The sequence below is a fragment of the Rutilus rutilus genome, assembly GCF_951802725.1.
Source record: "Rutilus rutilus genome assembly, chromosome: 15".
Classification (NCBI taxonomy): Eukaryota; Metazoa; Chordata; class Actinopteri; order Cypriniformes; family Leuciscidae; genus Rutilus; species Rutilus rutilus.
This window is the reverse complement of record NC_140220.1, coordinates 10,205,781-10,231,842: the sequence shown is the minus strand read 5'-3', so window position 1 is coordinate 10,231,842 and position 26,062 is coordinate 10,205,781. Positions and strand designations below refer to the sequence as shown.

Sequence of the window (26,062 nt, the reverse complement as noted above, 5' to 3'; positions counted from 1 at the left end):
ATTTGCATTTGATTATACAAATTCTGTAACTGGATACTGTTAGACTTGACTTGAAAAACATAATGCACTGTATTTTTGTTCTATTGTATTTATCTAATGCTTATAATTAGTTTCTTTTCAGATTCACTCCCCTACAAAATCATCTCAATCATTCTATAATCATAAATTCTTTCCAAATAGAGCTATTCAAGTCATCTGTTCCCATATCGAAATTTACGTATATCACAGAAATTCTAAATATCACAATGTCAGTTTTTTCCAGTTTTGTGCAGCCCTAAAATGTATGCACCCCAAATTGTGCAGCCCAACATGGAAGTAAACAGGGAATATTCCTTAAAATACAGAAAAATCGCATGTCAAGAAACTTGGAAGAGGGGCTTGCAAATGTTTTTGCACCGATTTGAAGTTAGAGTCACTCTCCATGCACAATTTCATTCAGTTGTTTATTGCTTTCTCCCTATTTGGGACATAATGTACACCTGACGACCATTCAGAGAGATTTTAAACAGCTTGCGCTCTGAGTTGGCAGCAATCAGAGGCTTAACATTAAAGAGCTGTAAGACAGGAAGCATGTCTCTCTCCAGAGGACTGTGTTCACTGCATTGGCAGCTTTGACCTTTTTGCCTGTAAGATGCCTGACCTGACAGCCCCTTAATAGGGTGAAAAGTGTCATGCACTATAGGGACAAACATCTACTTATACACACACAGGTCAGGAAATGCCCTGTGTGACCATTTTATGAACGATAATCCATAACAAAAATCCTCCATCGCCACATTGAGCTGAAAAGGTGAGCAGGTGAGAAGCATTACTCAGTCAGTGCTGACTTATTGCTGTTGTAACTGGACTGTTGCTGAGCTTAGTGAATGACATCATGCTCGTGCTGGTCAAAAGTCCAACTGGTATTCATGGTTCATGGGTGGCAGTAATGTCACAAAAATGTGATATAAAAAATTTTTTTGGCATTTTCAAAATGCATTATTTACATAATGCATAATGACCAAAAAATCATTTTAGTAACACTCACTAAAAATGCCAAAGACAACATGCTGATGACAATAATGGGCTGAATAATGGGTAAAAATGTCAACAAAAAACACCAGAGACAATATTAGTTATATCATTAAATGTGCAGTGTGCTGGAAATGTGAAATAAAAAGACTACATATAAATATTGTCAATAAAAACGTCTTTCTATTGAGATGTCCTAGGGCTTCACACAAAACAAACATACAGTGTGACCAGTGTAGTTTGATTCACAACCAATGACTCTTATGAGTCGGTACTTTTTAGTGAATCTGAAAAATACAGCATGACCAATGTAACCTGAATGCCGAAACAAATGAATCACTTGAGCCGGTTAATCACTTGAGTTCATAAAGTTACTGACTTGAATCTATCTGAAACACCCCATATAATTTACAGCATTAGAGTTTCTTTCATTTGTGGGCAAAATTAACTTTATCACTGAAATATACACAAATAAAATTAGAATCTGAATGAAAAATAAAAAATCTGAATCAAATACAAAGTTCTGGCATGAAACTCTACATGGTGCAGGCTAATAGGTCCTTTTACTCACCTGTTCATAATCACATTGTTATCTATAGGGCGCAGCTGATTGGTTCCTGCCATATCAGTAGCCAATGAGCTGCAAGCTCAACCTTCAAATACTTGGGTAGCATTTACCTTAGCAGTGCAGTGCGCTTTCAGAAACCCTCCGCCTTCCCCAGCTCCACCTGTATAGATCTGCTACGGGTAATTCATGTATACGCTATATTGTACAGCAGCAGCATGTCTTACTTGCTCACAGCAGCGTGTCGTGTATGTATTGGCAGTAGCAAGTCCTGTACTTGCTCTGCCGCAGCAGCAGCAGCAATAACCTACAGCAGCAATAAAAGCAGCAGCAGCAGCGCAGCAGATATATTGCGCCAAGACCAAACAAACAACATTGTCATACCATGCCAATCACTCTGAGAGTTGTCATGACAGAAATAGAATCAAAGAGCTCAGGAGATCTGTATCAATATCTAGTCATACTCAGCATACCAATGTTCAAGTTAACATATTATCTGGCATGATGATTCACTTCAACAGGATACATTACAGAGCATAAAAAGTATTTTCCATACTCAAAAGCACTAATACCAAAGTTCCACTCATCACCTTTATCATTTTGACCCAAATATAACCCAACCCCTCACTCAAAGAGGATTGGCAGAATGACCTTTTGACCTCTTAATGCCCACCACGCTCACGCTCCCTGAGGTAAACAAGGGAAAGAGCATTTGCCACTCAGAAGAGCCTTACTGTCGTACAGCTGTCTTTCTTCCAGGGGCCGCATGTTTTTCCAATTAGCACAGCGAATGATAACCAGAGGGCCCTTTGCCGTCAACTCAAATCAGCAAAAAGCATCACAACACTTCTAGCGAATTGGAGTCAAGAACAATCAAATGGCATTTAACCCACAGTGATACACATCAGCATGACAAAACCTCTCAGCCTATTGATCAAACTATTTAAAATTGTTGCTCAACATAACCTGAACTTTACAGACTAAACACAAACAGAAAAGTCCAACGGCTTGCCTTTTTCACCGCCTCGAGCAAACTGTGGTTACATCACTGGATTGCTTCAGGCATGGATCAACATTCGCCACCCACAATACTCTGGTTCAGACAGACACAACAGTTCACACACTACCTATGTCCCAGAGCTAACCACCGAGCTTCACATCGACAAACACACACTATAACAGAAATGACTTCACCACACCCTGAATCAACCAACACGCATTCAAGTTACCTTTATACACACTGTACAAATGTACAATTTGCTCAGTGTAGCTGGTGCCTCAATTTTGTTGATCCACTGGCAGGCTTGTGTGTTGCCTGATGGTTATCAACATTTTATACATCTATATTTATGGTGCAATCTATGTACAGTCACAAACAGCTCTTTGTATACTGAGCATATGGTCGAGGGAGACTGAAAGAAAGAAAAACAGAAGAGGTCTGGTCTACACAAAGAGTGGCACACAACAGGACAAATACAGTCTATCAGGCCTACCTCAAAAACCTCCGCTAAAACAATGCATGCACTGAAGATGACTAAATTCTAGAATAGATTAGAAAGTGCATTCTACTTTTACTATTTTCAGTTCCTCTTTCAGATTCTAGTCCCACTAATTCGTTCTCTGTTATCTTAAACTCATCCCTGAACAAAGTTGAATACAAGTTCATCAAAAGTGACTGAAAATAATGAGAGCCGAGAAATACTTCCTAAATCAGTCTGTTGCGATGATATTCATCATTCTTATAATGAATAATCAGCCCAACTCAATTACCTGCACATTAATTATGCAGTCCTATTAACAAAGCTCGGAAACTGCAGTTTAAAAAAGTGTGGTAGGTTTCAAGTAATACACCCTTACACAAGCTTTTCAGGGGTTGCTTTACCAAATACACAGAAACCGATGACGTCACCACTTTATGAACTTCTGATTGATACAGCTATAAGCTTAGCATAAACACCTGTGCTAATTTATGCAAATCGGCACAGTGTATCTTAAACATAACATATCTCAAACATACTGTACCCAGTGTTTGGTTTTCTTCTCCTGACGGTCCTGGGAATCTAATCCAGGTACACACCCTCCTCACACACCCTGTTCAGAAAAAGGTAATGTTATTAGTGCATGCAACACTGTTTTTTTATTAAAGTACACACACACACACACACATACCAACAAAAAATATGTGCAGCAATATTCATTATGCCATGTCATCTAGTGCATAAGTTATCTATAATTAGGTAAGCTATTTTATATTTTAACACTACACATTATCAGCAAAGGTATGACAGTGGGTTAAAAACTTGTTCCCGTAAGCCACTAAACTTGTGCGAATGTGTCCAGCATGGGTCAGATCCCCTGCCAATGCCCGCTAGCCAGCTGTCACTTCAGCCAGACTCCATATAGGAGTTAAAAACAAGCAGCAAAGCAGCACAAAAACACGATCCACAACACAACCAGCTTTTCTTTACTTTTATTCTCATTTTTTTCCACCGCTCCTATCTACTATCTACTATCTCCCCCCTGCCCAGGTCAGTTGCTCACCTGACATGGCATCCTTCAGATCCTCAGGGGCTCCAAACCTCCTTCCTCTCTGCTGTGGCAATCGCGCAAGCCCGTACAATCACCATTCGCTCACGTTCTGCGCGAGAAGCTATTTCCCTACCGCTGTCTGCAGCCTTCTCTCTCTCCCTCTCTCTCTCGCTCTCCCTCTCTCTCCCTCCTCCTCTTTCGCACACTCTTTGGTTGCTCCCACTCTTGCTACCTTCACTTGCTCAGAGAAAGGAGCAAAAGAGTGAAAAAAACGATCATGTTTCTCCGGTGTAAGCAGCTACACTCTGATTGGCCGGATGGTCCGGAGGAGGCGTCAACCACGACGAAGGCACACGGGCAATGGCTGCAGGCATTAAAATAGGTCTCGCCTTGCCCTGGTGCTGCAGAAAACGAAAGAAAAGAAGGGCAGGAGAGAGAGCGCGAGCAAGAGACTACCTCTTTTTCAAAGCAGGAAGGAGGGGAGGCCGTGAGTATTTCCTGTTGTGCAGCTGAAGCGAGCGAGGTCGTCACGTGAAGCATTCTCACTCTGGCGGGGTGTCAACACAGACGCCGGCTCATCTTGACACTCTCAAGACGACCTCGGGATTACAACACACATATGCAGATTCTTCCCAGCATCCTTACCAGATTCAATTTAACACTGCAATGTGAGTTAGAGGGCTAGATCTAGTGTTTTAATACTGCCATGAAATAGTGAGTATTGGCTGTATATGTACAAACTGTTATTAGAAGCTTCAAACCACATTAAAAGAAGCGCATCCACACATCACTCATCTCTGATTGCCCTCGATAAGGAATCGGCCCCAAGTACGTGGCCACCCCAGATCGCTATCTTACTTCTTAACCTTGTTTTTTCCAACAAGAAATGCAATTATGTAACCTAAGGCAACAGGTGGAAAAGCACAGCCCAGATGCTGGCATCCATTCTGTCACACTGTGTAAGCGGTGATACGCCTCAACTGTTTCCTTCCATACCAGCACCATGAGAACAAATCCTTCCCCTCATCATGCAAACAGAAAACAACAGTGGCTCACTGCACAATTCAGCATTTAACCACAACTGGTGCATGCCAGTTTTCTTGAAGCTCGAACAACTCCAAGGTCATGGGTTCACTTTAAGCGATTAAATGTATAGGCCTACCTTAAATTAGGGGTGTAACAATACACTCATGTCATGATTTGGTTCGATACATGATACTGATCTCAAACAAAGCCAAAATAGAGTTCAAATTGTATTTTTTTTTTTTTTAAATGATCACTTCTAAGAAATATGATAACAGTTAACAAAAAATCATCAGGAATATACTTGAATATTGGTTTGGTCTTTTTCCTTCTGCCCCAAGCACAGGACAATGGTGACTCCAGAATTGAAATATTTATGATTCTGCTTAGCTAACAATACAGAATTATAGACAAATATGCTTACACTCTGTCCCAAATATTGTATTTTATTTTTAATTTATTAATATATTTTAACATGGAAGCTCAAATGTGGGTTTACCGTATTTGATGCTAAATTAAGTCTGTCTAAACTTTCATTTTGGATACGTTGCGTTTTTGTATTGTGATAAGATACCAATTCATTGAATGCAAAAGCTGCTTTGGTTAAATTAGTCTGCTAAATTGTAAATACTATTTAAGTGTGCAGTTTGTTCCTTCAAAATGGCATGAGCTCTACAAGACATGAAACCAGTGCCCTCTGTAACAACTGACACTGCTGTGGTTTGAGTCAGTGTAGAAGAGTGTCCTTTGCCTTCCTAAAATTGTTCTGAGGGTTCTCTGCATTGAATGGCACAGAGGAACAGGCTGTCACAAAGAGCGTTTATTAAAATTTGGCACTTAAGAATTTGAAGCCTATGAATATGCTTCTCTGATTCCAGGAACCCGTTTGTTTATGTTGGGATTACGGAATGAAAACAATTTCTAGAGGTGAATCATAAGTGTGTGTGTGTGTGTGTGTGTGTGTGTGTGTGTGTGTGTGTGTGTGTGTGTGTGTGTGTGTGTGTGTGTGTGTGTGTGTGTGTGTGTGTGTGTGTGTGTGTGTGTGTGTGTGTGTGTGTGTGTGTGTGTGTGTTTAAAGTGAGAACATAAAGGTGGGTCAGTTTACCTTTAAAAAGTGATTTTCCAACAGAAACAATTACAAACAAATTGCCAGAAAGCCTAGATGTGTCAAAGCTCAACATGGAATCAATGTGATTGATTCTGTTGTGGAAAAAATGTGTAAGGACATTTGTCAAACCTCCAACTCTGTCTGTTGCTTCTTGATGGATAGAACCCAGGTGATGGAAAACAAAATGATGTTTATGTATCATATGTCAGTGTCAGGAAGAGATACTGTGGGTGTGTTTATGCATTTAGCCTGGACATATATATCAAGCCATAGCAAAGGGCACTGGCTCATCTGTTTGGCATAGTCAAATAAACTAATTTGCCTGATGGGCTGTAAATACTTAGCTACACCCTTGACCCTGCTCTACTTCTGCACTTACTATGATGCTGTCTCGCTGTTACATAACCTTACTGCCTATGCCTACCAGATATACAATATATAATGTCTTAGATTAATTACAAAAGAGAAAAAAATATATACAAATTCAGCCTAACAATGAAATAAAATGGAAAAAATGTATTTTTGACAAACAGACTGAAGTGATTGATGAGATGTACATGGGTCACATGCCTAGAAAGGCTGTGTGTATGCGTGCGTGCGTACGTGCGTGTATGCGTGCGTGCATGCCTGTGAGCGTGCATGTGTGCGTGTGGAGTATGCATAAAAGTATGCATTATATATATATATATATATTAAAAATGGCAACGATTAATCGTGATTAATTGCATCCAAAATAAAAGTTTGTGTTTACATAATATATATGTGTGTAGCTACTGTATATTATTTTGTAGATATAAATACACACACATGCATGTATATATTTAAGAAATATTTGCATGTTAATACTGTATATATATTTATATATAATTTATATTATATATAAATATTTTAAATATAAATAAAACATTTTTCTTAAATATATATATAGGCTACATGCATGTGTATTTATATCTACTAAATAATTATACACAGTAGCTACACACACGTTATGTAAACACAAACTTTTATTTTGGATGCAATTAATCATTGCCCAGCACACATAAATGAGTAAGGACATACATATATGTGTGTGTATATGTATGTATATATATATATATATATATATATATATATATATATAATGTACATACATGTGTATGTGTGTATGTATACTTACTATATGTATGTTTGTGTACTTACTATATGTTGTGTACTTTAGCATCACTTTAATTATTTCACTTCTCTAATTACATGTAAATATGTAATGTATGTTTGAATTGTCACATTAAACAACAATAATAATAATAGGCTAATTGTTCTATCATATCACAACATGGCTCTTTATAGCAGGTGCATCCTGACTTCAGCAACAATCGCACATCGAGAGCCTCCCTAAAGGGGCCCTTCACTGACTGCGAGCGCGTCATGGAACATTCCCGGAACGAGCCAAAGTCCCACCCACCTTCTCTTCTGCTCATACACATACACGCGCACTGGCGGTGTGTACATGAAAATACAGATCACAACATTACCCATGCTGAAAAAACCAACGCTCTACAGCACAAACAGCACAGTCTGACCCTTCAACATTAATGACAGTTGCTCTAAGGATAGAGATTTAATTCGCTTTTCGCACCAGCCGAGCAAATTCCTAAGAATATTACGCAATATTCCCTATATATCTGACTGCAAACCAAGCAAACTGGGTATTCCCCACACGTCCCAATAACCGGAGGAGACCGTCCGCAAGGCATTTGTCTTAATCACGCTTTCAAAAGAATAGTCACTCCCTGACATAGCCTGTACTAAGAACAAGGTGTACTAGCACTTACCGGTAAAACGTTTTCAAATCCGCCCACAACATTCCAGAAGAGTGTCAAACGGTTCATGCAAACGCCACTGTCGCTTCCAGGCTGACACAAAATATCAGTTAAATTCGAATTGTGACACAACTACAATGCTGCAGACGCCAGGTGTTGGAGTTCAGTGTGGTGCGTCTTTGCTTCAGCAAGAGATGAAAGTGAGTTAGTCCGCTTCGGCGACCGGCTCGGGGGGGACGGGGTTATTCCTAGCGTCGCTTCCCAGAATAGAAACGGGAGAGAGGGAGAAGTAGAGAGAGAATCTGCGCGCGCGTGTGTCAGTGTGATTGTGACGTCATCGGATCCCCCCAGCGCGCGTCCCCGTGGAGCTGCAGGGGGGAGGGAGGGGGTAGTGGGGTTGACCGAGACTACCCGCCCGGCCTCTTCCTTGTCTTGATTGGAGAGGGGAACTCCCTTGGTGAAATTTCTCCAGAACGAGCTCCTCTGACTCCAAACCGCGACACGACAGATGTCTTGTGTTCCTGCAGTTTGATGCATCAGGGCACGGCGAGAACGCGCAGTGACATTAGGTCTACTTGAATTGCACACGATTTCATTTTGAAATGCCCTTTCATAATGTTAGAGGAGTAGCTATTAAATAACAGATTTAGATTTATTTATCTACCAAGACATATCATCCATGAACTATTGCACAAGACGTTCCTTGTTTCAACATCAAATTTCTCAGTGACCTGTTTTACCTGCCTCCATGCATGACACACGTTTAAGGGAAAAAACTGTAAGCGGTAAATGATGAGACACCTAGTTGTCAGCTCTACATACAGAATAATCTGATAATAATGAGAATTTGGTCATGTTTTGATTTTATAGCCTACTATAAGTGCCAAGTAGCCTATGTGTCATCTGGTTGCCATACTTTAAATCAATATCGAAATCTGATTAGGGCCTATATCCCTGTATTAATTGTTCATTTTAGATCATGAAAACACCTTAATGTCCAAACAAAGTGGTAGAAAGACATTTGAGAAACGTCATGGCCATCACACATTTCTGTGTTAATGTTAAGGAAGAAAAAAATACAGAATATTCTATAGCTATTAATGAGAATGTGTTCATGTTTTGATTATATAAGTGTTATGTAAATGCATTAACCTGATTGCCATAATTTAGAGGTCAAAATTTCACTTTCTCGAAATCTGAGTAGCTGGTATATCCCTTTATTAATTATTAATTTTGGGTCATGGAAACACCTTAAAGGGACTTTACCCACCCTCAAGTTGTTCCAAACCTGTATGTATTTCTACTGCTGAACACAAAACATTTTGTAAACATTAAAAGAAACGTCATGGCCATCACAAATTTCGGTGTTATTGTTAAAGACACAATTGAGAATTAATACATTAATTGCTGTCCTATATTACTTGAATGCAGCACAACTTACAGTCTTTTTCTGAGTAAAGTCTTAACCAGAATTGGAAAATGATATACACATAAACATGGTCATTGTTCACGTGTATGTAGGTCTTGTTTGGCCCTAAATAAACAGGGATTATTAAAGTAAACTGGGACGATTTTTTTAGTTATTCAAGGACCTGTGGCTGTTCAATTCGTGTGTGAAATCAGCTTTTGCCTATATTCAGGCATGTGATTGGCTAAGGACAAAAAAGCAGGAAAATATACTGAGACCATGAAAATATGAAACGCTTCAAAACAGAGCGCACAAAGCGCGTATGCGCACCGCGAGTGCAGAATGATGTGCTCAAAGCAACATGGAGTCACAGTGTGCAGCGCTGCACAAGTGCGCATTTAAAAGTGCACGGCACAAAGCGAAGAAATGTAGAGCGCACAAATCCCAGTGTCTATCTGTCCAACAGTTTATTGATCATTTGTTTCTTCACAGTTTTAAATTCCAGTTATTGTGCGTTTGATGCCGATTTAGTCCTTGTGATGTGTGATCTAACAGGCACACGGTAGCGAGTCGTTTAAAAACAGCAACAAACTCCAACAAAATAAAGTCATTTTATGCAAATCCACAGCCTTTTCTCTACAGATCAAGCATTATAATGTGAATATCATATTGGAGAGAGTTTTACCGTGCATGTATGCTGCTGTAACCGGAAGAGGCGCGCGCGCTGTTTGAATACTGAATGGAGAATGATTGACAGCCGCAGCGGAGGGAAAACGAGTTTTCGTAAACTTTAACGATGTAAATAGACTTCTGTCCCTCACATTAAGCTATGGAATAGGCTTCAGATGAATTTGTCACCCAAACTGACGTGAAAAAAGCGGGAGGCGCCGAAAAGCTAGCTGTGTGACGTGCCGCCCGGTGTGGCCCTGTTGCGCAGGGACGGCGATTGTGGTTCCGTCACGGGTTACCATGGTGACGGCTGTGAGATCCGTCTGTGAGAATTATTATTATTTTTTTTTATTTTTTTTTTTACAGATCTGCATGATTCAAGTAGGTCACATTTTCAGGTCGGAAAATCCGGAAAAATCACATCCATGCTATATAGTGGGGACCAAATGTCCCCATAAGGACCATGAAAATCTGAAGTCATCTACATTGTGGGAAGCCAAAATGCTTGTTTGAGGCTTGAGTTCAGGGGTAGGATATAGAAAATATCATTACCTCCTTATAAAGTCACTAGAAATAAAGGGAAACTCCTGTTTGTGACATTAAACATGTACTGTCTTGTCAGGAGCGGTGCATCTGTTCTGTATTTTGTTAAATTGATTACTGGCTAGGTTAGAGTGGCTTGGCTTATGTTTCCTTTAAGAGGCTTGTGATCACATCAGCTGTGACCTGGAGTTCCCATCACATTGGCAAAAGGGATCTCCTCTGTAATCCTCAGCAAGGGCATCCCCAAAGAAGCACTGGCATCTGAGTCACTCAAGCATAATTGACAGCGCACAGACAGAAATCAGAGTTGCCGGACAAGCTTAGACATCACAGCCAACGGCGCATTCCCACAGGAAATAAAGTGTAAATGGAAATGTCTGCGCTTGACACAAAGGGCATGTTTCATCAACATTTATAAAGTCATCTTGTTGCACTGGTTGGCGTTTGCTTCTCATGAGCGCCTGTGCAGGTGTCTGCATGTATTCAGTGTGCAGAGTCATTCGCTCAAGGACACCAAGGGTGTTCCCAGCAGCACAGAGCTGTTCTCAGTTAATTATCGGTGGACCGGATAAAAACACGGCTCCGTGCTATTATAAGCGTATGAATGTCGTGAATCACAATGCACTCGTTTCCCAGAAGTGATCACCACTCCTAGAAGCAAAACATATATCCTATGACTGAATATATTTATCCTTCTCTGCATCCTCAAATACAGAAGTCGTAGCTTTTGTTTACAAGCAAGGGAATGAAGGGAGGGCACTGTACGTACAGTATATATCTGTATGTGCTGTTGTGCCACAGATCTTTGTTTGTGAATGTGTGCATGTACATACTGTGTGTGTGTGTATTTAATCAGAAATAAATGCTGGTGTAAGCATGAGCATGACTGAGTCATTCTGAAATATTCACATATTACTTTGTCTCTTTCATTTTAGTTGGGCAATAAAAATAAAAATAGTCAGGCTATAATTGTAGACTATATATACAACATAGATATATGTTGGGGTCAGTATATCATATTCTGCAAGGGTCCATTATATTGATCAAAAGTGAGAGTAAAAGCATTTTTTATCTTACAAAAGCTTTCTATTTCAAATAAATGCTGTTCTTTTTAACTTTCAATTCATATGAAAATGTATTATGGTTTCCACAACAACATTAAAGCAGGGCTCAGTAGTTTCGGGATTTCTTCGCTGTATTCTCGCTTTTTGCTCGCAGGTTTCTCTCTAGAGCTCCCCCCACAGCTTCGGAATAGATATTTGACAACACTGTTGTAAAAACTCGTTGGCGATTCTCAGACACCAGAGGCTAGTAGATCAACGACATCAAAGCAGATGGGACATTCTTTAAAACATGTTCTTCATTCGGGTTCGAACAGCGTGAGGGAGCGCAATAATGACAGCATTTTAGCAGATTTCTTTTGGCCGTAAAGCAATTGTTTACATCGCGAGACCTGATATCACGCGATACTTCCTGCCGCGGCCCGCCGGCTCAAAGTTGCGAGTGCGAATTTTCCGCTCACGGGCACCAGGGGGGTGCGAAACGACCACCATTCAACCCGAAATAAGTAATATAACCATTCCAATGACTCCGAAGCTGTTCAGTTAAAGGGATAGTTCACTTTGAAATTAATTTTTGATATGTTTTAGCTTACCTCAAGGGCATCCAAGATGTAGGTGTCTTTGTTTCCGCAGTAGTTTCAATTTTGATATTTTTAAGTCAAACCGTTCTTGTCTGTCAGTCATATAATGCATGTCGATGGTCACTGGCTCAAAACACAAGCACAGAGTCCAAATTAAAACAATTCCCCATCGTCCAAATGAAACAATTCCCCATCATAAGTACACATTGATGGCCTAAGACACGAAACGAGCGGTTTGTGTGAGAAAACGAACAGTATTTATATCGTTGTTATCTCTTGAAAACAGCACACGTCCAAATGATCTGACGGCGCGGGCGGGTATAGATATATACATAGATGTCGCCTTGGCTACTGCAGTTCATTGGAACGAAACCGTAGCCAAGCGACATCTAGTGTATATATCTATACACTAGATGTCGCCTTCGCTACTGCAGTTCATTGGAACGAAACCGTAGCCAAGGCGACATCTATGTATATATCTATACCCGCCCGCGCCGTCAGATCATTTGGACGTGTGCTGTTTTCAAGAGATAACAACGATATAAATACTGTTCGTTTTCTCACACAAACCGCTCGTTTCGTGTCTTAGGCCATCAATGTGTACTTATGATGGGGAATTGTTTCATTTGGACGTGGGGAATTGTTTTAATTTGGACTCTGTGCTTGTGTTTTGAGCCAGTGACCATAGACCTGCATTATATGACTGACAGACAAGAACGGTTTGACCTAAAAATATAAAAATTGAAACTACTGCGGAAACAAAGACACCTACATCTTGGATGCCCTTGAGGTAAGCTAAAACATATCAAAAATTAATTTCAAAGTGAACTATCCCTTTAAGGTAAAAAAGTTACTTAGTTCACATTTAAAAGGGACCTATTATGCAAAATGAGTGAGCTGTACTAAAGTCCCTTGGTTATACACAGTCCGCCATGTTTATCTCCTTGCTAGAGCATTTAACAGCAACATTCAAGTAAGAAATGTATTCTTGTCATTCAGTCAAGAGCATTGAGAGGTTTTTCTTTTGTTGTTTAACTCAAATTATCAGCATATTATGTTTTCACTTTAATACACAGATCTAATATACACATGCACTTTCTTTCCCTGCTGTTTACGTTGCATACTCAGCTGCATACTCGCTAGATATTCACACTGGTAGCATTTGTTCAGCGTCACAGCAGCAACTCTAATGCAACATATACAGTAGGTGAGCTTTTATATATAAATTTGTTTTTAGAAGTTGGTAATTTATAAACTTAATAGTCTTGAAAGCTTTTTAACACAGGGAGGTGTACAACACTGGCATGTAAATGGTAAACAACAACACTGCTGCACACAAATAAGGTCAGATTTGTGTTTACCTGTGTACACATGTTTACAAGACATGAAAAAAATCGTGTTTGATTTGGGTAGTGCCTATAGAGGGTTTTCACCTACGTCACGATTTGGTCAGTTACCCGGATGCGCGGCCATATTGGAGGTACTCGGATGTAAACAACAGCATGGATTGCACTGTTTATGTACTACTGAACACATTGTTACACTAATTTCTGATGTCTAAACCACGGGAACAACACATGGAAGCTGCGAAATCATATAGAGAAGGACTTAAAGCAGGAAAGAGCTCAACATTTTGACAAACTTAAGGTAATATGTGGTAAAGATCTGAACGAGCTAGCTTCTCCAACTAGTCCTTACTTCTATTTCGACATTGGCTACGTTCAGATTGTCAGTCCAAAAAAAAAGCACATGAAATCCGTTTCAAGCTACATCCATATGTGGTTTAATATCCTATTCAAATCACATATCAGGAAATCCACCAGTCTGAACGCTCTTTCGCGTGGTTTATGTGACTTTCTCACGCCACGTAAAATGTAAACATCAGACGTTGTTATAGGGAACATGCTGAAAGTCGCTGCCGAAACAAGGCTGTGTTGTTGCAAAGTGCCGGACAAGCAGAAAATTATTATTTTTGAAAAGTATTTTGAAACCGGCGCGGAAAAAGAGTTGTGCATACAGTAACCTACCAGCCTCCTACAGTTCTGCAGCTCGAGACGCAGTAGTCCAGCGCAGCGGCTACACATCTCCATATTGTAAAATTTAAATAAGAAAACATTTATATTGCAAATGCAAACCCCTCCATCAACTCAACATCATTGCCGTGTTGTCAAAGAGCTGCGTGGACACACAAATCGGACCTGAACAGTTGCAATACAGTGTGGACATCATTTTAGATCATATTCCAATCGGATACAAAGATAATCGGATTGACAGTGTGTATGTACCCATAGTTAACTATTTTACGTCAAAATTTTAGCCATAGTTAACGCTTCATTTACACATGTGGCTGATGCTGTGCCTCTCTCAACCACAAACGCCATCTTTCATCAGTTTTTTGCACTCTTCTCTTTAACTTTCGGCAGTCTATAGAACTAGAAATGTTTTTTCTCGGTGCGACCGATGAGTACAGACCAAAACTTGACCATTTTTCAGAAGCAATAATCAGACAAATTTGCGAGTCCGTTCAGTTCAATGGCACTGTTTACGTTCAGTGCCTCCAAAATGGCCGACTTCCGGATTGATGACGCGTCGTGAAAACCCTCTATATATCTGTCTGTGTATTAACTAAAAGAAGGTTTATATATCATATTTTCTGGTTTACTTTGTTTTTTTATAATACGCCATACTTTCACCCAAACTGAATAATTAAATGGGTAAATCTTCTATAAATATTTTTGATTCTTCATTTTCTTTTGACGTACTACAGTTCTTGTTAAAACACACTATGCTTATTCTGTGCATTTTGAGCACTTTTTGTGTGAAATCATGTTTAGTTTGTCCATCAAAAGTGTGCTTTCACTTAGTGTGAGTAGCGCATCAAAAATAGACTCTGCACCGAAACCCCCGCTTCACTGCTACTCACCCGATGTAATGCTTGATGCTCCAGAGTTGCTCCTGCTCCCAGTGTAAATGCATATGTCGGTAATGCACTTATTGGTTAACATACACACCAAAAATATACACGCCGTTCACTTGACAACAGCCTGCGCCGTCTGACAGCCAACTTTCTGTGCGCGCGCTTCGGTTGTGTTTGCTCAGAAAAGTTTAAACTGATATGGCTTTAAAACGCATGCAAATAATAACTCTCATTATGACGAAGAACTGCAATGTCACGTGAGCGTAAATGCAATATGATAATAAAAAAATAAAAAAAACAGATGTGGTGGTAGTTTTTGAAAGAGTATCCGCTGTGAAGGCTCCGCCCTCTTCTGGGAAGCAGGGTTGCTCATTTGCATTTAAAGATACATGCACGAATACAGCATGTTTTTGCTTCAACTTAATGGCCATTTACAACATGGTATGATACTAGCCTGGCTAACGTCAGACCAAGTCTCATTGAGACTTGGTCTGGGAACTACGTGCGCATTTTCTCGTATTTGAGGCGTGGTTTACGAATGCCCAGAGCCGTTTATTGGGCGCTATGAATGTCTATCAAATGCGCCTGTATGTAGCTCATAGCCAATCGCTTCAATTATACCAGATGACGTATGTAGAGTGAGAGAAATTCGACGAGGAAAAAGACGATGGGTCAAAGATTTATTTGTACACGATGGCGTTTAGCGAATATTACCGTTTGTGAAAGATAAACATGAGGGTAGAAGGTAACGTCGAGTCTGATATAAACAAACTGCTTCGGTGTCGTCATCATCTTGCTGCTCCCTCCCCGTTCTGTGATTGGTTCCCTTTTTCAGGGGAAAAATTGTCCCATGGTGTCCAGACTGCCTAGCAGCGTGAATAGAATCGCGCTGCGAGCAAGGCAGTATGGGGAAACCCAGGCTAGTATGATACATTATCTGTGGGGTATTTTGAGTGGAAACTTTACAGACACATTCTTGGGTCACCTGAGACTTAAAAAAAAAAAGCATAATAGGTCCCCTTTAAGCAACTGGTTTCAACATTGATGATGATAATAATAAGAAAAACTATTTAAGCACCAAATCAGCATGTTAAAATGAAGGATCATGTGATACTGAAGACTGGAGAAATGGCTGCTGTAAATTCAGCTTTGCTATCAGAGGATTAAATTACATTTTAAAATATTAAATTGTAATAATATGTTAATTCGTAATAATATTTAATGTAATGTATTTTTGATCAAATAAATGCAGCTTTGGTGAGCATAAGAGACTTCTTTCAAAAACATTTGTCTGTGTGTTTTGTCTTATACTAGAACTATTCCTTTCTGAAATAAAGCAGATCTGAAATATTTAGCATAAAAATAGTTAATCTAAAGCCACATTCTTTGTAATCAAGATTTCAAAACATCCAGACGGTGAACTTCCTCATGCTTTCTTAAAGACACAGTCCCACTTCAGTAATCTGAGAGATGTCACGTACACATTCTCGCCTATATATGACACAGAGGAACATAGCTCAGGGCTGTATCTGTTTCTCTAGTATAAATGGTGTAATATTGCTTCGACAGCAGAGCTTACACACAGAGATCTGCCTCTCCATTTTCCACTCCTAGTTTTACCCCTGGTAATCTGCAACTATTGTGTGGCTTTCACATCCCTGCGATGAACCACATACTCAGTAACACGTCATTCTCAGGAATCCCAGAGCACTGTGAGGAAATTACATAACAATATGTTACACTTGACAAAGGTCAGGTTGTCTCTGTGATAAGGCAGGGCACTAATGTGTGAATCCTTGCCAAAGAACTCCTTTCATCTCTTGCACCAAAGCAGTAAAACCACCATATACATTTGACAAAGGCCTGGCAAGCAGACACACCTAAAGTCTCAAAAGTCCATTCCATTTCAAATACTCCTTGGGTCTGCTGACTATAAAAGAGAATGCCGTCATTTGTTCAAGAGGTCACCTGGATTTATAATGAATCACATACTTCTTAAATTAATATCTGTTGAAATAACACCATTGGGACCATTAAATTAATCTTTAAATATTTGTTTTCAGATACTAAGATTTAACCTGTTTGAAATTTTGATAAATAGTAGTTTGGAAATAAGTTTTCAAGGTCATTTTCAATGGCAGTCATACGTTCCTCCTAGTTTGAGGAGCTGCCTCAAGACCTCTGGTGGTTGAGAATGATATTGCATTATCATCTGATCAAATTTGGGCTGATTACTTTATTTCATTATAATGTTTATATTTTACTATATTATTAATAACTAAATAATAACATAAAGTCATGGCTGTCACATAAAGCACTACAGTTCAAAACTTGGGGTCAGTAAGATTTTTTTGTTTATTTGAAAGAATTACATTTTAGTCAGAAAGGATGCATTAAATGTATTAAAAGTAACAGTAAAGACATTTATAAGGTTACAAAAGATATATATTTCAAATAAATAAATGCTTCTGAACTTTGTATTGATCAAACGATCAAACAAAAGCAGGTTTCGACAAATACATTTAAGCAGCACATCATTCAACATTGATAATAATAAGAAATGTTTCTTATTGGATGCACCAAATCAGCATATTAAAATGATTTCTGAAGGATCACATGACACTAAAGACTGAAATAGAGGCTGCTGAAAAATCAGCATTGCCATTACGGTAATAAATTACATTTAAAATATATTAAAACAGATTAAAGTTATTTTAAATAATATTTCACCATGTTACTTTTTTAATCAAATAATTGCAACCTTGTTTAGAGTTAAAAAATGTCTTTCAAAAAAAAAAATAGAATAAAATTTTACTAATTTCCTATAATAATATAATAGCCTATAATATAATATAATATAATATAATATAATTAATATAATATAATATAATATAATATAATATAATATAATATAATATAATATAATATAATGTGTCACCTCGTGATATTATGCCACATGCCTTAGCATTCTGTTTGACCCCTAATTGTGTAGCTGTAGATTGGTGCCTTTTTCTTGGTCAATATGACTTTCAGTGTGTGCTACCTCATCCCAGAATCTCATTTTCCAGGACCCTGGAAACCACACAGGGGCCCCTGCAAAAAGGCGGTTAACATGTTTCCATGAGATAAAAGCACAGTGATTGCAGACTCCTCTCTCCCGTGAGACCGAAGCTTTGCGTTTGATGTTGACAACTGACAGAAAGCGGTAATACATTGACGCCTGGCAGTGCAAATGTTTTCCACGGTGGACTTGGCACACATGGATCCTGTCCTCATGTTTTCCCACAGATCAGGAAGGACAGCCATTGCCTCATTTTTGACTTTTAGTTGTCTGTCAAATGCAGTGAGATTCATTGAATACAGTCAATGAAAAGGAATGTTATCTTAATAAAGTATGTTAATGAAAGACAACAGTCGTAGTGAAGTGTGACTGCTGATATTATTCAAAAGGTCTACATGATGAAGAAAAATAACACTCTTGGCTGAACACCAAATTAATTAAATGAAAATAGTGTGCATGCATCTGATATAAAAAAAAAGACAATAATATAACCACACAGGAGTTCATAAGATCATAAATATCTCTCTCCACAGACAACCCAACATCATCATCCTCATCTTCTTCCGCTTTTCAGGGCCGGGTCATGGGGGCAGCAGTCCAATTTAAGCCCAATTTATACTTATGCGTCGAACTCACGCCGTAGCTGCGTCGTAGGCTGTGTGTAGCACGCGTACCCTTCGGCGTACCCTGACGTGCACCTCTCCAAAAATGTAACAACGTGTCAATTCTACGCGGACGTAAGCGCCCTCCCTCTTCCCCCTTCCTCTGCATGTGTAATTGCGTGTCAATGCAGACAACGACGCAGAAGTATAAATGAAAACCAACGCGTAGCCTACAGCGTAGAGGCTCCGACGTAGGCTATGTCCGGCGCAGAAGTATAAATCAGCCTTTAAGGCTGCCTAAAACTGCCAAAAAATCTGCCTAAAACACAGCCGCCAGCGAGAGCGTCAAAGTGGCTGGAAGTCATTCATTTTCAATGTGAGCTAGCAGCAAGACACCCTTCTCCGACCCTTTTCCTTTTTGAGAACCATGGCCTCTGACTTGGAGGTGCTGATTCTCATCCCAGCCACTTCACACTCGGTTGCAAACACTGAAGGTCCTGGTCTTATGATGCCAACACGACAACATCATCCGCAAAAAGCAGAGACGAAATCATGTGGTCCCTAAATCGGACACCCTCTGGCCCCTGGCTGCGCCTAGAAATTCTGTCCATAAAAATTATGAACAGAACCGGTGACAACAGACTCCTGCTGGAATCCAACATGCACTGGGAACAAGTCTGACTTACTGCCGGCAATGCGAACCAAGCTCCTGCTCCGGTCGTACAGGGACTCATACTCCCAGAGCACCCTCCACAGGATGCCGCGAGGGACACAGTCAAATGCCTTCTCCAAATCCACAAAGCACATGTGGATTGGTTGGGCTAACTCCCATGAACCCTCCAGCACCCTGGAGAGGGTATAGAGCTGGTCCAGTGTTCCACAACCAGGACAAAAACCACACTGTTCCTCCTGAATCCGGGGTTCGACTGTAGGCCGAATTCTCCTCTCCAGTACCCTGGAATAGACTTTCCTGGGGAGGCTGAGGTGGAGCGGTTTGAGTACCCGAATGATCCTAGGAGCTATGTTGTCCGGGACTATATGCCCCTGGTAGGGTCTCCCAAGGCAAACAGGTCCTAGGTGACGGGTCAGACTAAGAGCAGTTCAGAAGCCCATTATGAGTCACAATAAATCAAGGACCGAGACGTCGCCCAGCATGGCGCAGCCGGGGGCCCCACCCTGGAGCCAGGCCCGGGGTTGGGGCTCACATGCGAGTGCCTGGTGGCCAGGCCTCCCCCATGGGGCCCGGCCGGGCTCAGCCCGAAGGAGTGACGTGGAGCCACCCTCCCGTGGGCTCACCACCTGCAGGAGGGACCATAAGGGGCATAGTGGATTGGGCGGCAGTCGAAAGCGAGGGCCCCAACGACCCGTTCTCTGGACACGGAAACTGGCTTTAGGGACGTGGAACAACCCAACATTTTATTTAATAGGTGAATGATTTATTCGCACTTTCAGTTAACAGTCTAACAGCCTGAATGATTTCCGGGGCCTAAAATAAAAGCCAATAAAAACAATAAAAACATTCTAAACTGGCGAGTGACCTGTTGAGAACAGGTAATGGAAATACTTGGTGAGTTAGGTGAGTTATTCTTCGTCAAGTCACATCCAAGAGCATCTGCATGTTATTATTGCTCATAATTCTGTTTGCCCAGCTCTTAGGCTGCCATTTTGGATGTTTGTTCTTTTTACTCACTTTCATCACCAAACCAGCGAAAGTACAGTGTTTGCACACCTCTCATCGACCATCTGTCTTTTCACACCTCTCCATTAGATACACACCTTGTGCTTTAAATATCTCAGCAGGTGTGTATGTGATCTGTATATTTGGACAGACTGTGACCGTAGACCATAAACAGTAATGGACTATGGAAACCCCATTGCTTTTGGTGACCGTTTTATATACACACCGTATCATTTATTGCATGTTAAGATGATGATGAAAGCTACCGGCACAGTAAACAACACTCAAATCTCAAAGTCCACAGGGACCATCATAAACCACACCACATGCATCATTCATTCTCAAGCAAATGGGCCATGAGAAAGAGGGAAGATACAGGATGCAGACCTGCAGGGTTGTGAAAAATTCAGAATTGAAGAACTGGCACCTTTTCAAAATCATAAATGGGAATTTGAATTAGCAACATATCACAGGAAGTTGAAAAGCATTGAAATAACAGGAAAATGAATTTTCTAAATTGTAGTTCAAAGAAATTCAACACAGCTGATGCATTCTGGGAAATAAAGTGTTCTTCAAACTTGATCCACAATTTTTTTTATGATGATGTGCATACAAATTTCTATAGGTGGCATTTCAAACATATCTAACGTTCTACACTGTTGCCCTAAAAGTTTGGGGTCAGTTTTTGATGTTTTTGATAGAAGTTTCTTGTACTCAAAAAGTGCCTTTTTTAAAGGAGCCGTATGTAAGATTGTGGCCAAAACTGGTACTGCAATCACTTTCAAATTACTGTAGAGCAGTGTATCCCCTCCCCCTCCCCCCTGACTCGAGGTTGCCAGATAGGCTGCAGGATCCAGCACGAACGTTTGTAGCTGCAAATATTGTATGCTTATTTATATTCAAATTCAAATTCTCTTTGCTACCGCAATTCAAATTCAAGAATTGAACTGGAATTTAAAAAAGCACCTGAGCCCTCAATGTGCACAATGTGACGCCTAAGCTGCCATCCTCCATCCAAAAAGCTCATAATCTTGTTCTAAAAAGTTTTCTGATTAACCATAGGACAGTTATGAAACCAAATTTGAATCTAGAGGCAATTGTAATGAATGAATAATATTTCCTCATTATCCGTGGGATTAGAGTGGGAGGTTTCTGAGAAGGGACATCTAATTGGCAGAACCAGGACAAAGGTAAGCAGGAGGCGGGTGAGCGAGCAGATGTGTGCGTTCGCTCTCTTCATTAGATTGATTGAGCAGACTTTGATGTCTGCAAACAAGTCCGAACATCAGTACCCACTCCAGTATTTAGTCCATAGCATTATGTTGTTGTAAACAAAACAACATTTTAATGAGACACTGATATAGTCTGATACAGTGCACTTTGCTACAATGTCATGCTGGTATACGTACGTAAGGGCAACTCACCCTAATTACATGGGATCTTGTTGCAGACCTGACCAGAGATTGATAAGGGGGAAAGAGATTAACATGACTTTCCCCACACAACTCCAACCATGATGATAGTGTATCCAAAAGACAGATATATTGCTCTACGCGCCGCCTGTGAACTGCATTAAAACTTGCGGTTCAGTGCCTTAAACTCTCTTTTCAAATGTGGTTGAATGATGGTTGCCATTGCACATTTATTGGCTATAGGCTATGAACTTTCTTAAGTTAGTAGAAAATCTAAAGAGACATTTAGAAACCAGAGTAGGCCAGCCTTACAAGCCACAACTCCATCGCCTCAGAAGGCCTCTCCACAGTCACTGTTTGTTTTTTCTATTGCATTCAAAAAAGGCAGTATTTCTTCATTAATTCATTATACAGATGTTTGGTGTTGCATTACTTTGAAAAATACTAAGTTTTACGCAGCTCTCTGGCACACATGATTGGTCAATCGTGGCATTCAGTGATCTAGAGAATATTCCCGAAAGATCACCTCAGTCATGATAATTCTGTCCTCATCCATTTGCCGTGTTGTCAGAAGTAGCATTTTAGAATTAGAATGGGGAAACCGTGTGTCGGTACTACACAAGGCCGCATAGTTAAAGCGAGCATGCAAATATAGCCGCAAGCGTTTAGCCAGCACATACTGTACTCGCTTTTGGTTATGAACTGCATGCCAGTGTAACGGATGTAGGCCAGTAAGAGCTGTGGTGTAAACCTCACTCCCCTGGCCTCAAGAGGCACGCTAGTGACTGATGTTAGCGGCTACGGTTTTTAGCATCCTTGTTGGGTCGATTTTGGTGCCGTGACCCGGATGGGAGTAAGGTTTAGAGGGGTGAGTGTAACGGACGTAGATTAGCAAGAGCTGTGTGTGTTAACCTCACTCCCCTGGCTTCAAAAGATGCGCTAGTTGCTGTGGCCTTTAGCATCCTTGTTAGGACGCCAGAGACCACAGTTTGAATCCCGCTCGGAGCGGGTCAAGTACGTACACCGATTGTATTGAAAAATAGATTGTACATTAATAACACTTAAGAAGGCTTCAGCAGACAATTACAGTAATATTGTTTGTCTTGTTGGTTGGCTGCACATTAATGGAGTTTTTTCTTAGTGGAAGTCTCAAGATAATATACAGGTAAAAATATATAATTTCAACTCAAATCTATATTTGACGTTTGTGTATTGTATTTATTTATTTGAGGAGAAGGCATATAATGTACAATCATCCAGTCATTATCGCAAAATAACGCCAAGAAAACCAAAACCAAAATAAAATGATTGGCTGGGCTGACTAACTGTACACTATCCTTATTTACTTAGCAAGCATGGTTTTCAAGTGTGAGATGGGCCACCTAATCAGTGTTTTCAAGACTTTTGGCATGCTAATAAACACATTTCAATGAGATCTACTCTTTCACATATTTTGGACATGAAATCTGAGCTTCCTATGTCAGAGAGCTTGGGGCCAGCGGAATGAGATGAAGTTTTGGGTTGCTGGTGGGAGCACTCATCTAGAACCACACACATCTCACTCAAGTGCACTTACTGTGAACAAGCTTCCTCAGCTCTGGAAACTCTTGCATGCTCCCACAGCTAACCACAAACTGCGGAGCTCTCCTGCACTCTGGCAGACCCCATCAAACCCCATAGTAGGTGAAGAGCCTGCACAGCAGTCAGCGTGCCTTATATTTTCTTTGCATTTTTTTCATTTTGCTCATGGGGCTTAGGTCGAGTTACATAAATATGAGGTTTTGAATATTTCAGAGGAAAAAAATTGGATTGTACACACATCATCTTCAGTGACCTGGTGTGCTTAAAATATATATAAAAAAAGCAATAACATGCTGGTAATAAGTGGATTTGGCTGAGATAATATGGCGTGTGAGTGACAGTAAGTCCACACATGAAATTGTCCAGTTTCATAACGCTATTTGAAATGTGATGACTAAAATTGTGTATTTTATGCAGGTTATCCCTTGATCTAAAAAAAAACACAAAAAAAACATTAAACTGTCTTAAGTAATATAGGGATGAACTTAGATGAGAATGTATAGTCCAGGTCACCGGAATCACACTGGCCCCTGCAATGCTGCTTTAAGTGGAGGCAGTAGTTTATTAATCCTCATTCCTCCATCCTCTTAATGGCTAGTTCTGGGAACCATTTGTGTGCCTGTGGCAAGGGATTTTCCACTGTAAACCTCTTTGGCTGCCTGGTTGTATCATAATGTAAGTTTTCCGGGGGCAAATTTTGTGTGTCTGCTACTGTATGACATCTCTCAAACAGTGATGGACTCAAATGGGCAATTATAGGTTACAGTAATATTGTTCAAAATGGCTAGGTGAGAAAGGGTTATGTTTTTAAATGGTTAGTACCAGTCAAAAGTTTGGAAACATTACTATTTTTAATGTTTTTGAAAGAAGTATCTTATGCTCATCAAGCCTGCATGCATTTATTTGATCAAAAATACTGAAAAATATGATTATATTATTACAATTTAAAATAATGGTTTTCTATTTTAATATACTTTAAAATATAATTTATTTCTGTGATGCAAAGCTGAATTTTCATCAGCCATTACTCCAGTCTTCAGTTACATAATTCTTCATTCTAATATGCTGATTTATTATCAATGTTTGAAACAGTTGTGCTGCTTAATATGTTTTTAATAATCTGTGATACTTTTTTCAGGATTCTTTGACAAGTACTTTTTTTTTTAAAAAGAACAGCATTTATTCAAAATAGAAATCGTTTGTAACAATATACAGTACCTTTCAAAAGTTTGGGGTTAGTATTTGTTTTTCTTTCTTTTTTTGAAAGAAATAATACTATTATTCAGCAAGGATGTGTTAAATTGATTTAAAAAAGTGATAGTAAAGATTTATATTGTTAGAAAAGATTTCTATTTTGAACAAATGCTGTTCTTTTTAACTTTTTATTCATCAATGAATCCTGAAAAAAAGTATCACAGGTCATTAAAAAATAAATAAAAATTAAGCAGCACAATTATGTCCAACATTGATAATAACTGAGTATCAAATCAGTATATAAGAATGATTTCTGAAGGATCATGTGAAACGGAAGACTGGAGTAATGGCTGATGAAGATTCAGCTTTGCATCACAGAAAAAAAATATATATTTTAAAGTATATTAAAATAGAAAAAAACATTATTTTAAATTGTAATAGCCTAATATTTTACAATATTAGTTTTTTTTTCTTCTGTATTTTTGATCAAATAAAGTCAGGATTGATGATCATAAAACATACCTCTTTCAAAAACATTAAAAATAGTAATGTTTCCAAACTTTTGACAGGTAATATAGTTTCTTTTTTTTGTGTGATTTTGTTTTTAACTAAAAGCTAGGACCGTTTTACTTGATCTCCATATATTAAATTAAGTCCATCTTTTATTTCAGCCAATAATGGTGGAAATGTGCAATCACTTTTGTAACTTTTTTTTACAGTAGGCTAGGCTATATGACTTATAAAAACAAACCTGCGAAATAGTCACTGAGTATAAAAAGTGTGACATAAAAATGACCTTAATAAATAGTAAGCTATACGTTTCATCTAAACATTTTACACTATATTAGGACAGTAAATAAATCCAGACAATGATTCGCCAAGTGAGAGACAAACGAAAAACACCAAACCCCCCCAAACCCTCCACACAATGGGCATGCGCGAGCACAAAGAACAGCGACGCACGAGCTGCTATGGCAGGCAGCGATGCTTGTTCCTATAGCAACACCCTCTCGCGCACATCCGCCGCCTCCACCAACGTCTCGCACGGATCCGCGCGACCCTCTCCTCCTCCCCACCGAATAACAGCATCCCTCTGTCAACAGGATATTTCCCTGACACGGAAATACGACGGGGGAAGGAAAATGGCGCTCATCCCATCACAGATCCTCAGAGTAGCGATACTCCTCTCTTATTTTTCTATCCTCTGCAATTACAAAGCCATAGACATGCCCGCGCATCAAACATACGGCGGTAGCTGGAAGTTTCTTACGTTCATAGATTTGGTAAGTGCATGTGCATCGTTCCCATGCAGTGCCTGAT

The 26,062-nt window shown here is 39.7% G+C and overlaps 2 protein-coding genes across 3 annotated transcripts in view; one reads left to right on the top strand and one right to left on the bottom strand.

Annotated features, from left to right (window-relative positions):
- hivep2a (HIVEP zinc finger 2a) overlaps positions 1 to 8,298 on the bottom strand; it is a 70,425-nt gene extending 62,127 nt beyond the window's left edge. The window contains exons 1-2 of one of the 2 annotated variants that reach the window (XM_084433031.1): positions 8,048 to 8,298; positions 3,599 to 3,667 (exon numbers count right to left, since the gene is read on the bottom strand). The gene's annotated coding sequence lies outside the window, so the exon portion shown is untranslated. Of the gene's footprint in view, positions 1 to 3,598; positions 3,668 to 4,117; positions 4,514 to 8,047 lie in introns of those variants that run through there. The other variant, XM_084433030.1, reaches the window with a different exon arrangement.
- Positions 8,299 to 25,673: 17,375 nt separating this feature from the next.
- Positions 25,674 to 26,062, top strand: part of aig1 (androgen-induced 1 (H. sapiens)) — a 41,392-nt gene continuing 41,003 nt past the window's right edge. The window contains exon 1 of the mRNA XM_084432790.1: positions 25,674 to 26,025. Coding sequence (XP_084288916.1) covers positions 25,714 to 26,025 — 312 coding nt within the window. The 5' untranslated portion in view covers positions 25,674 to 25,713. The remainder of the gene's footprint in view (positions 26,026 to 26,062) is intronic.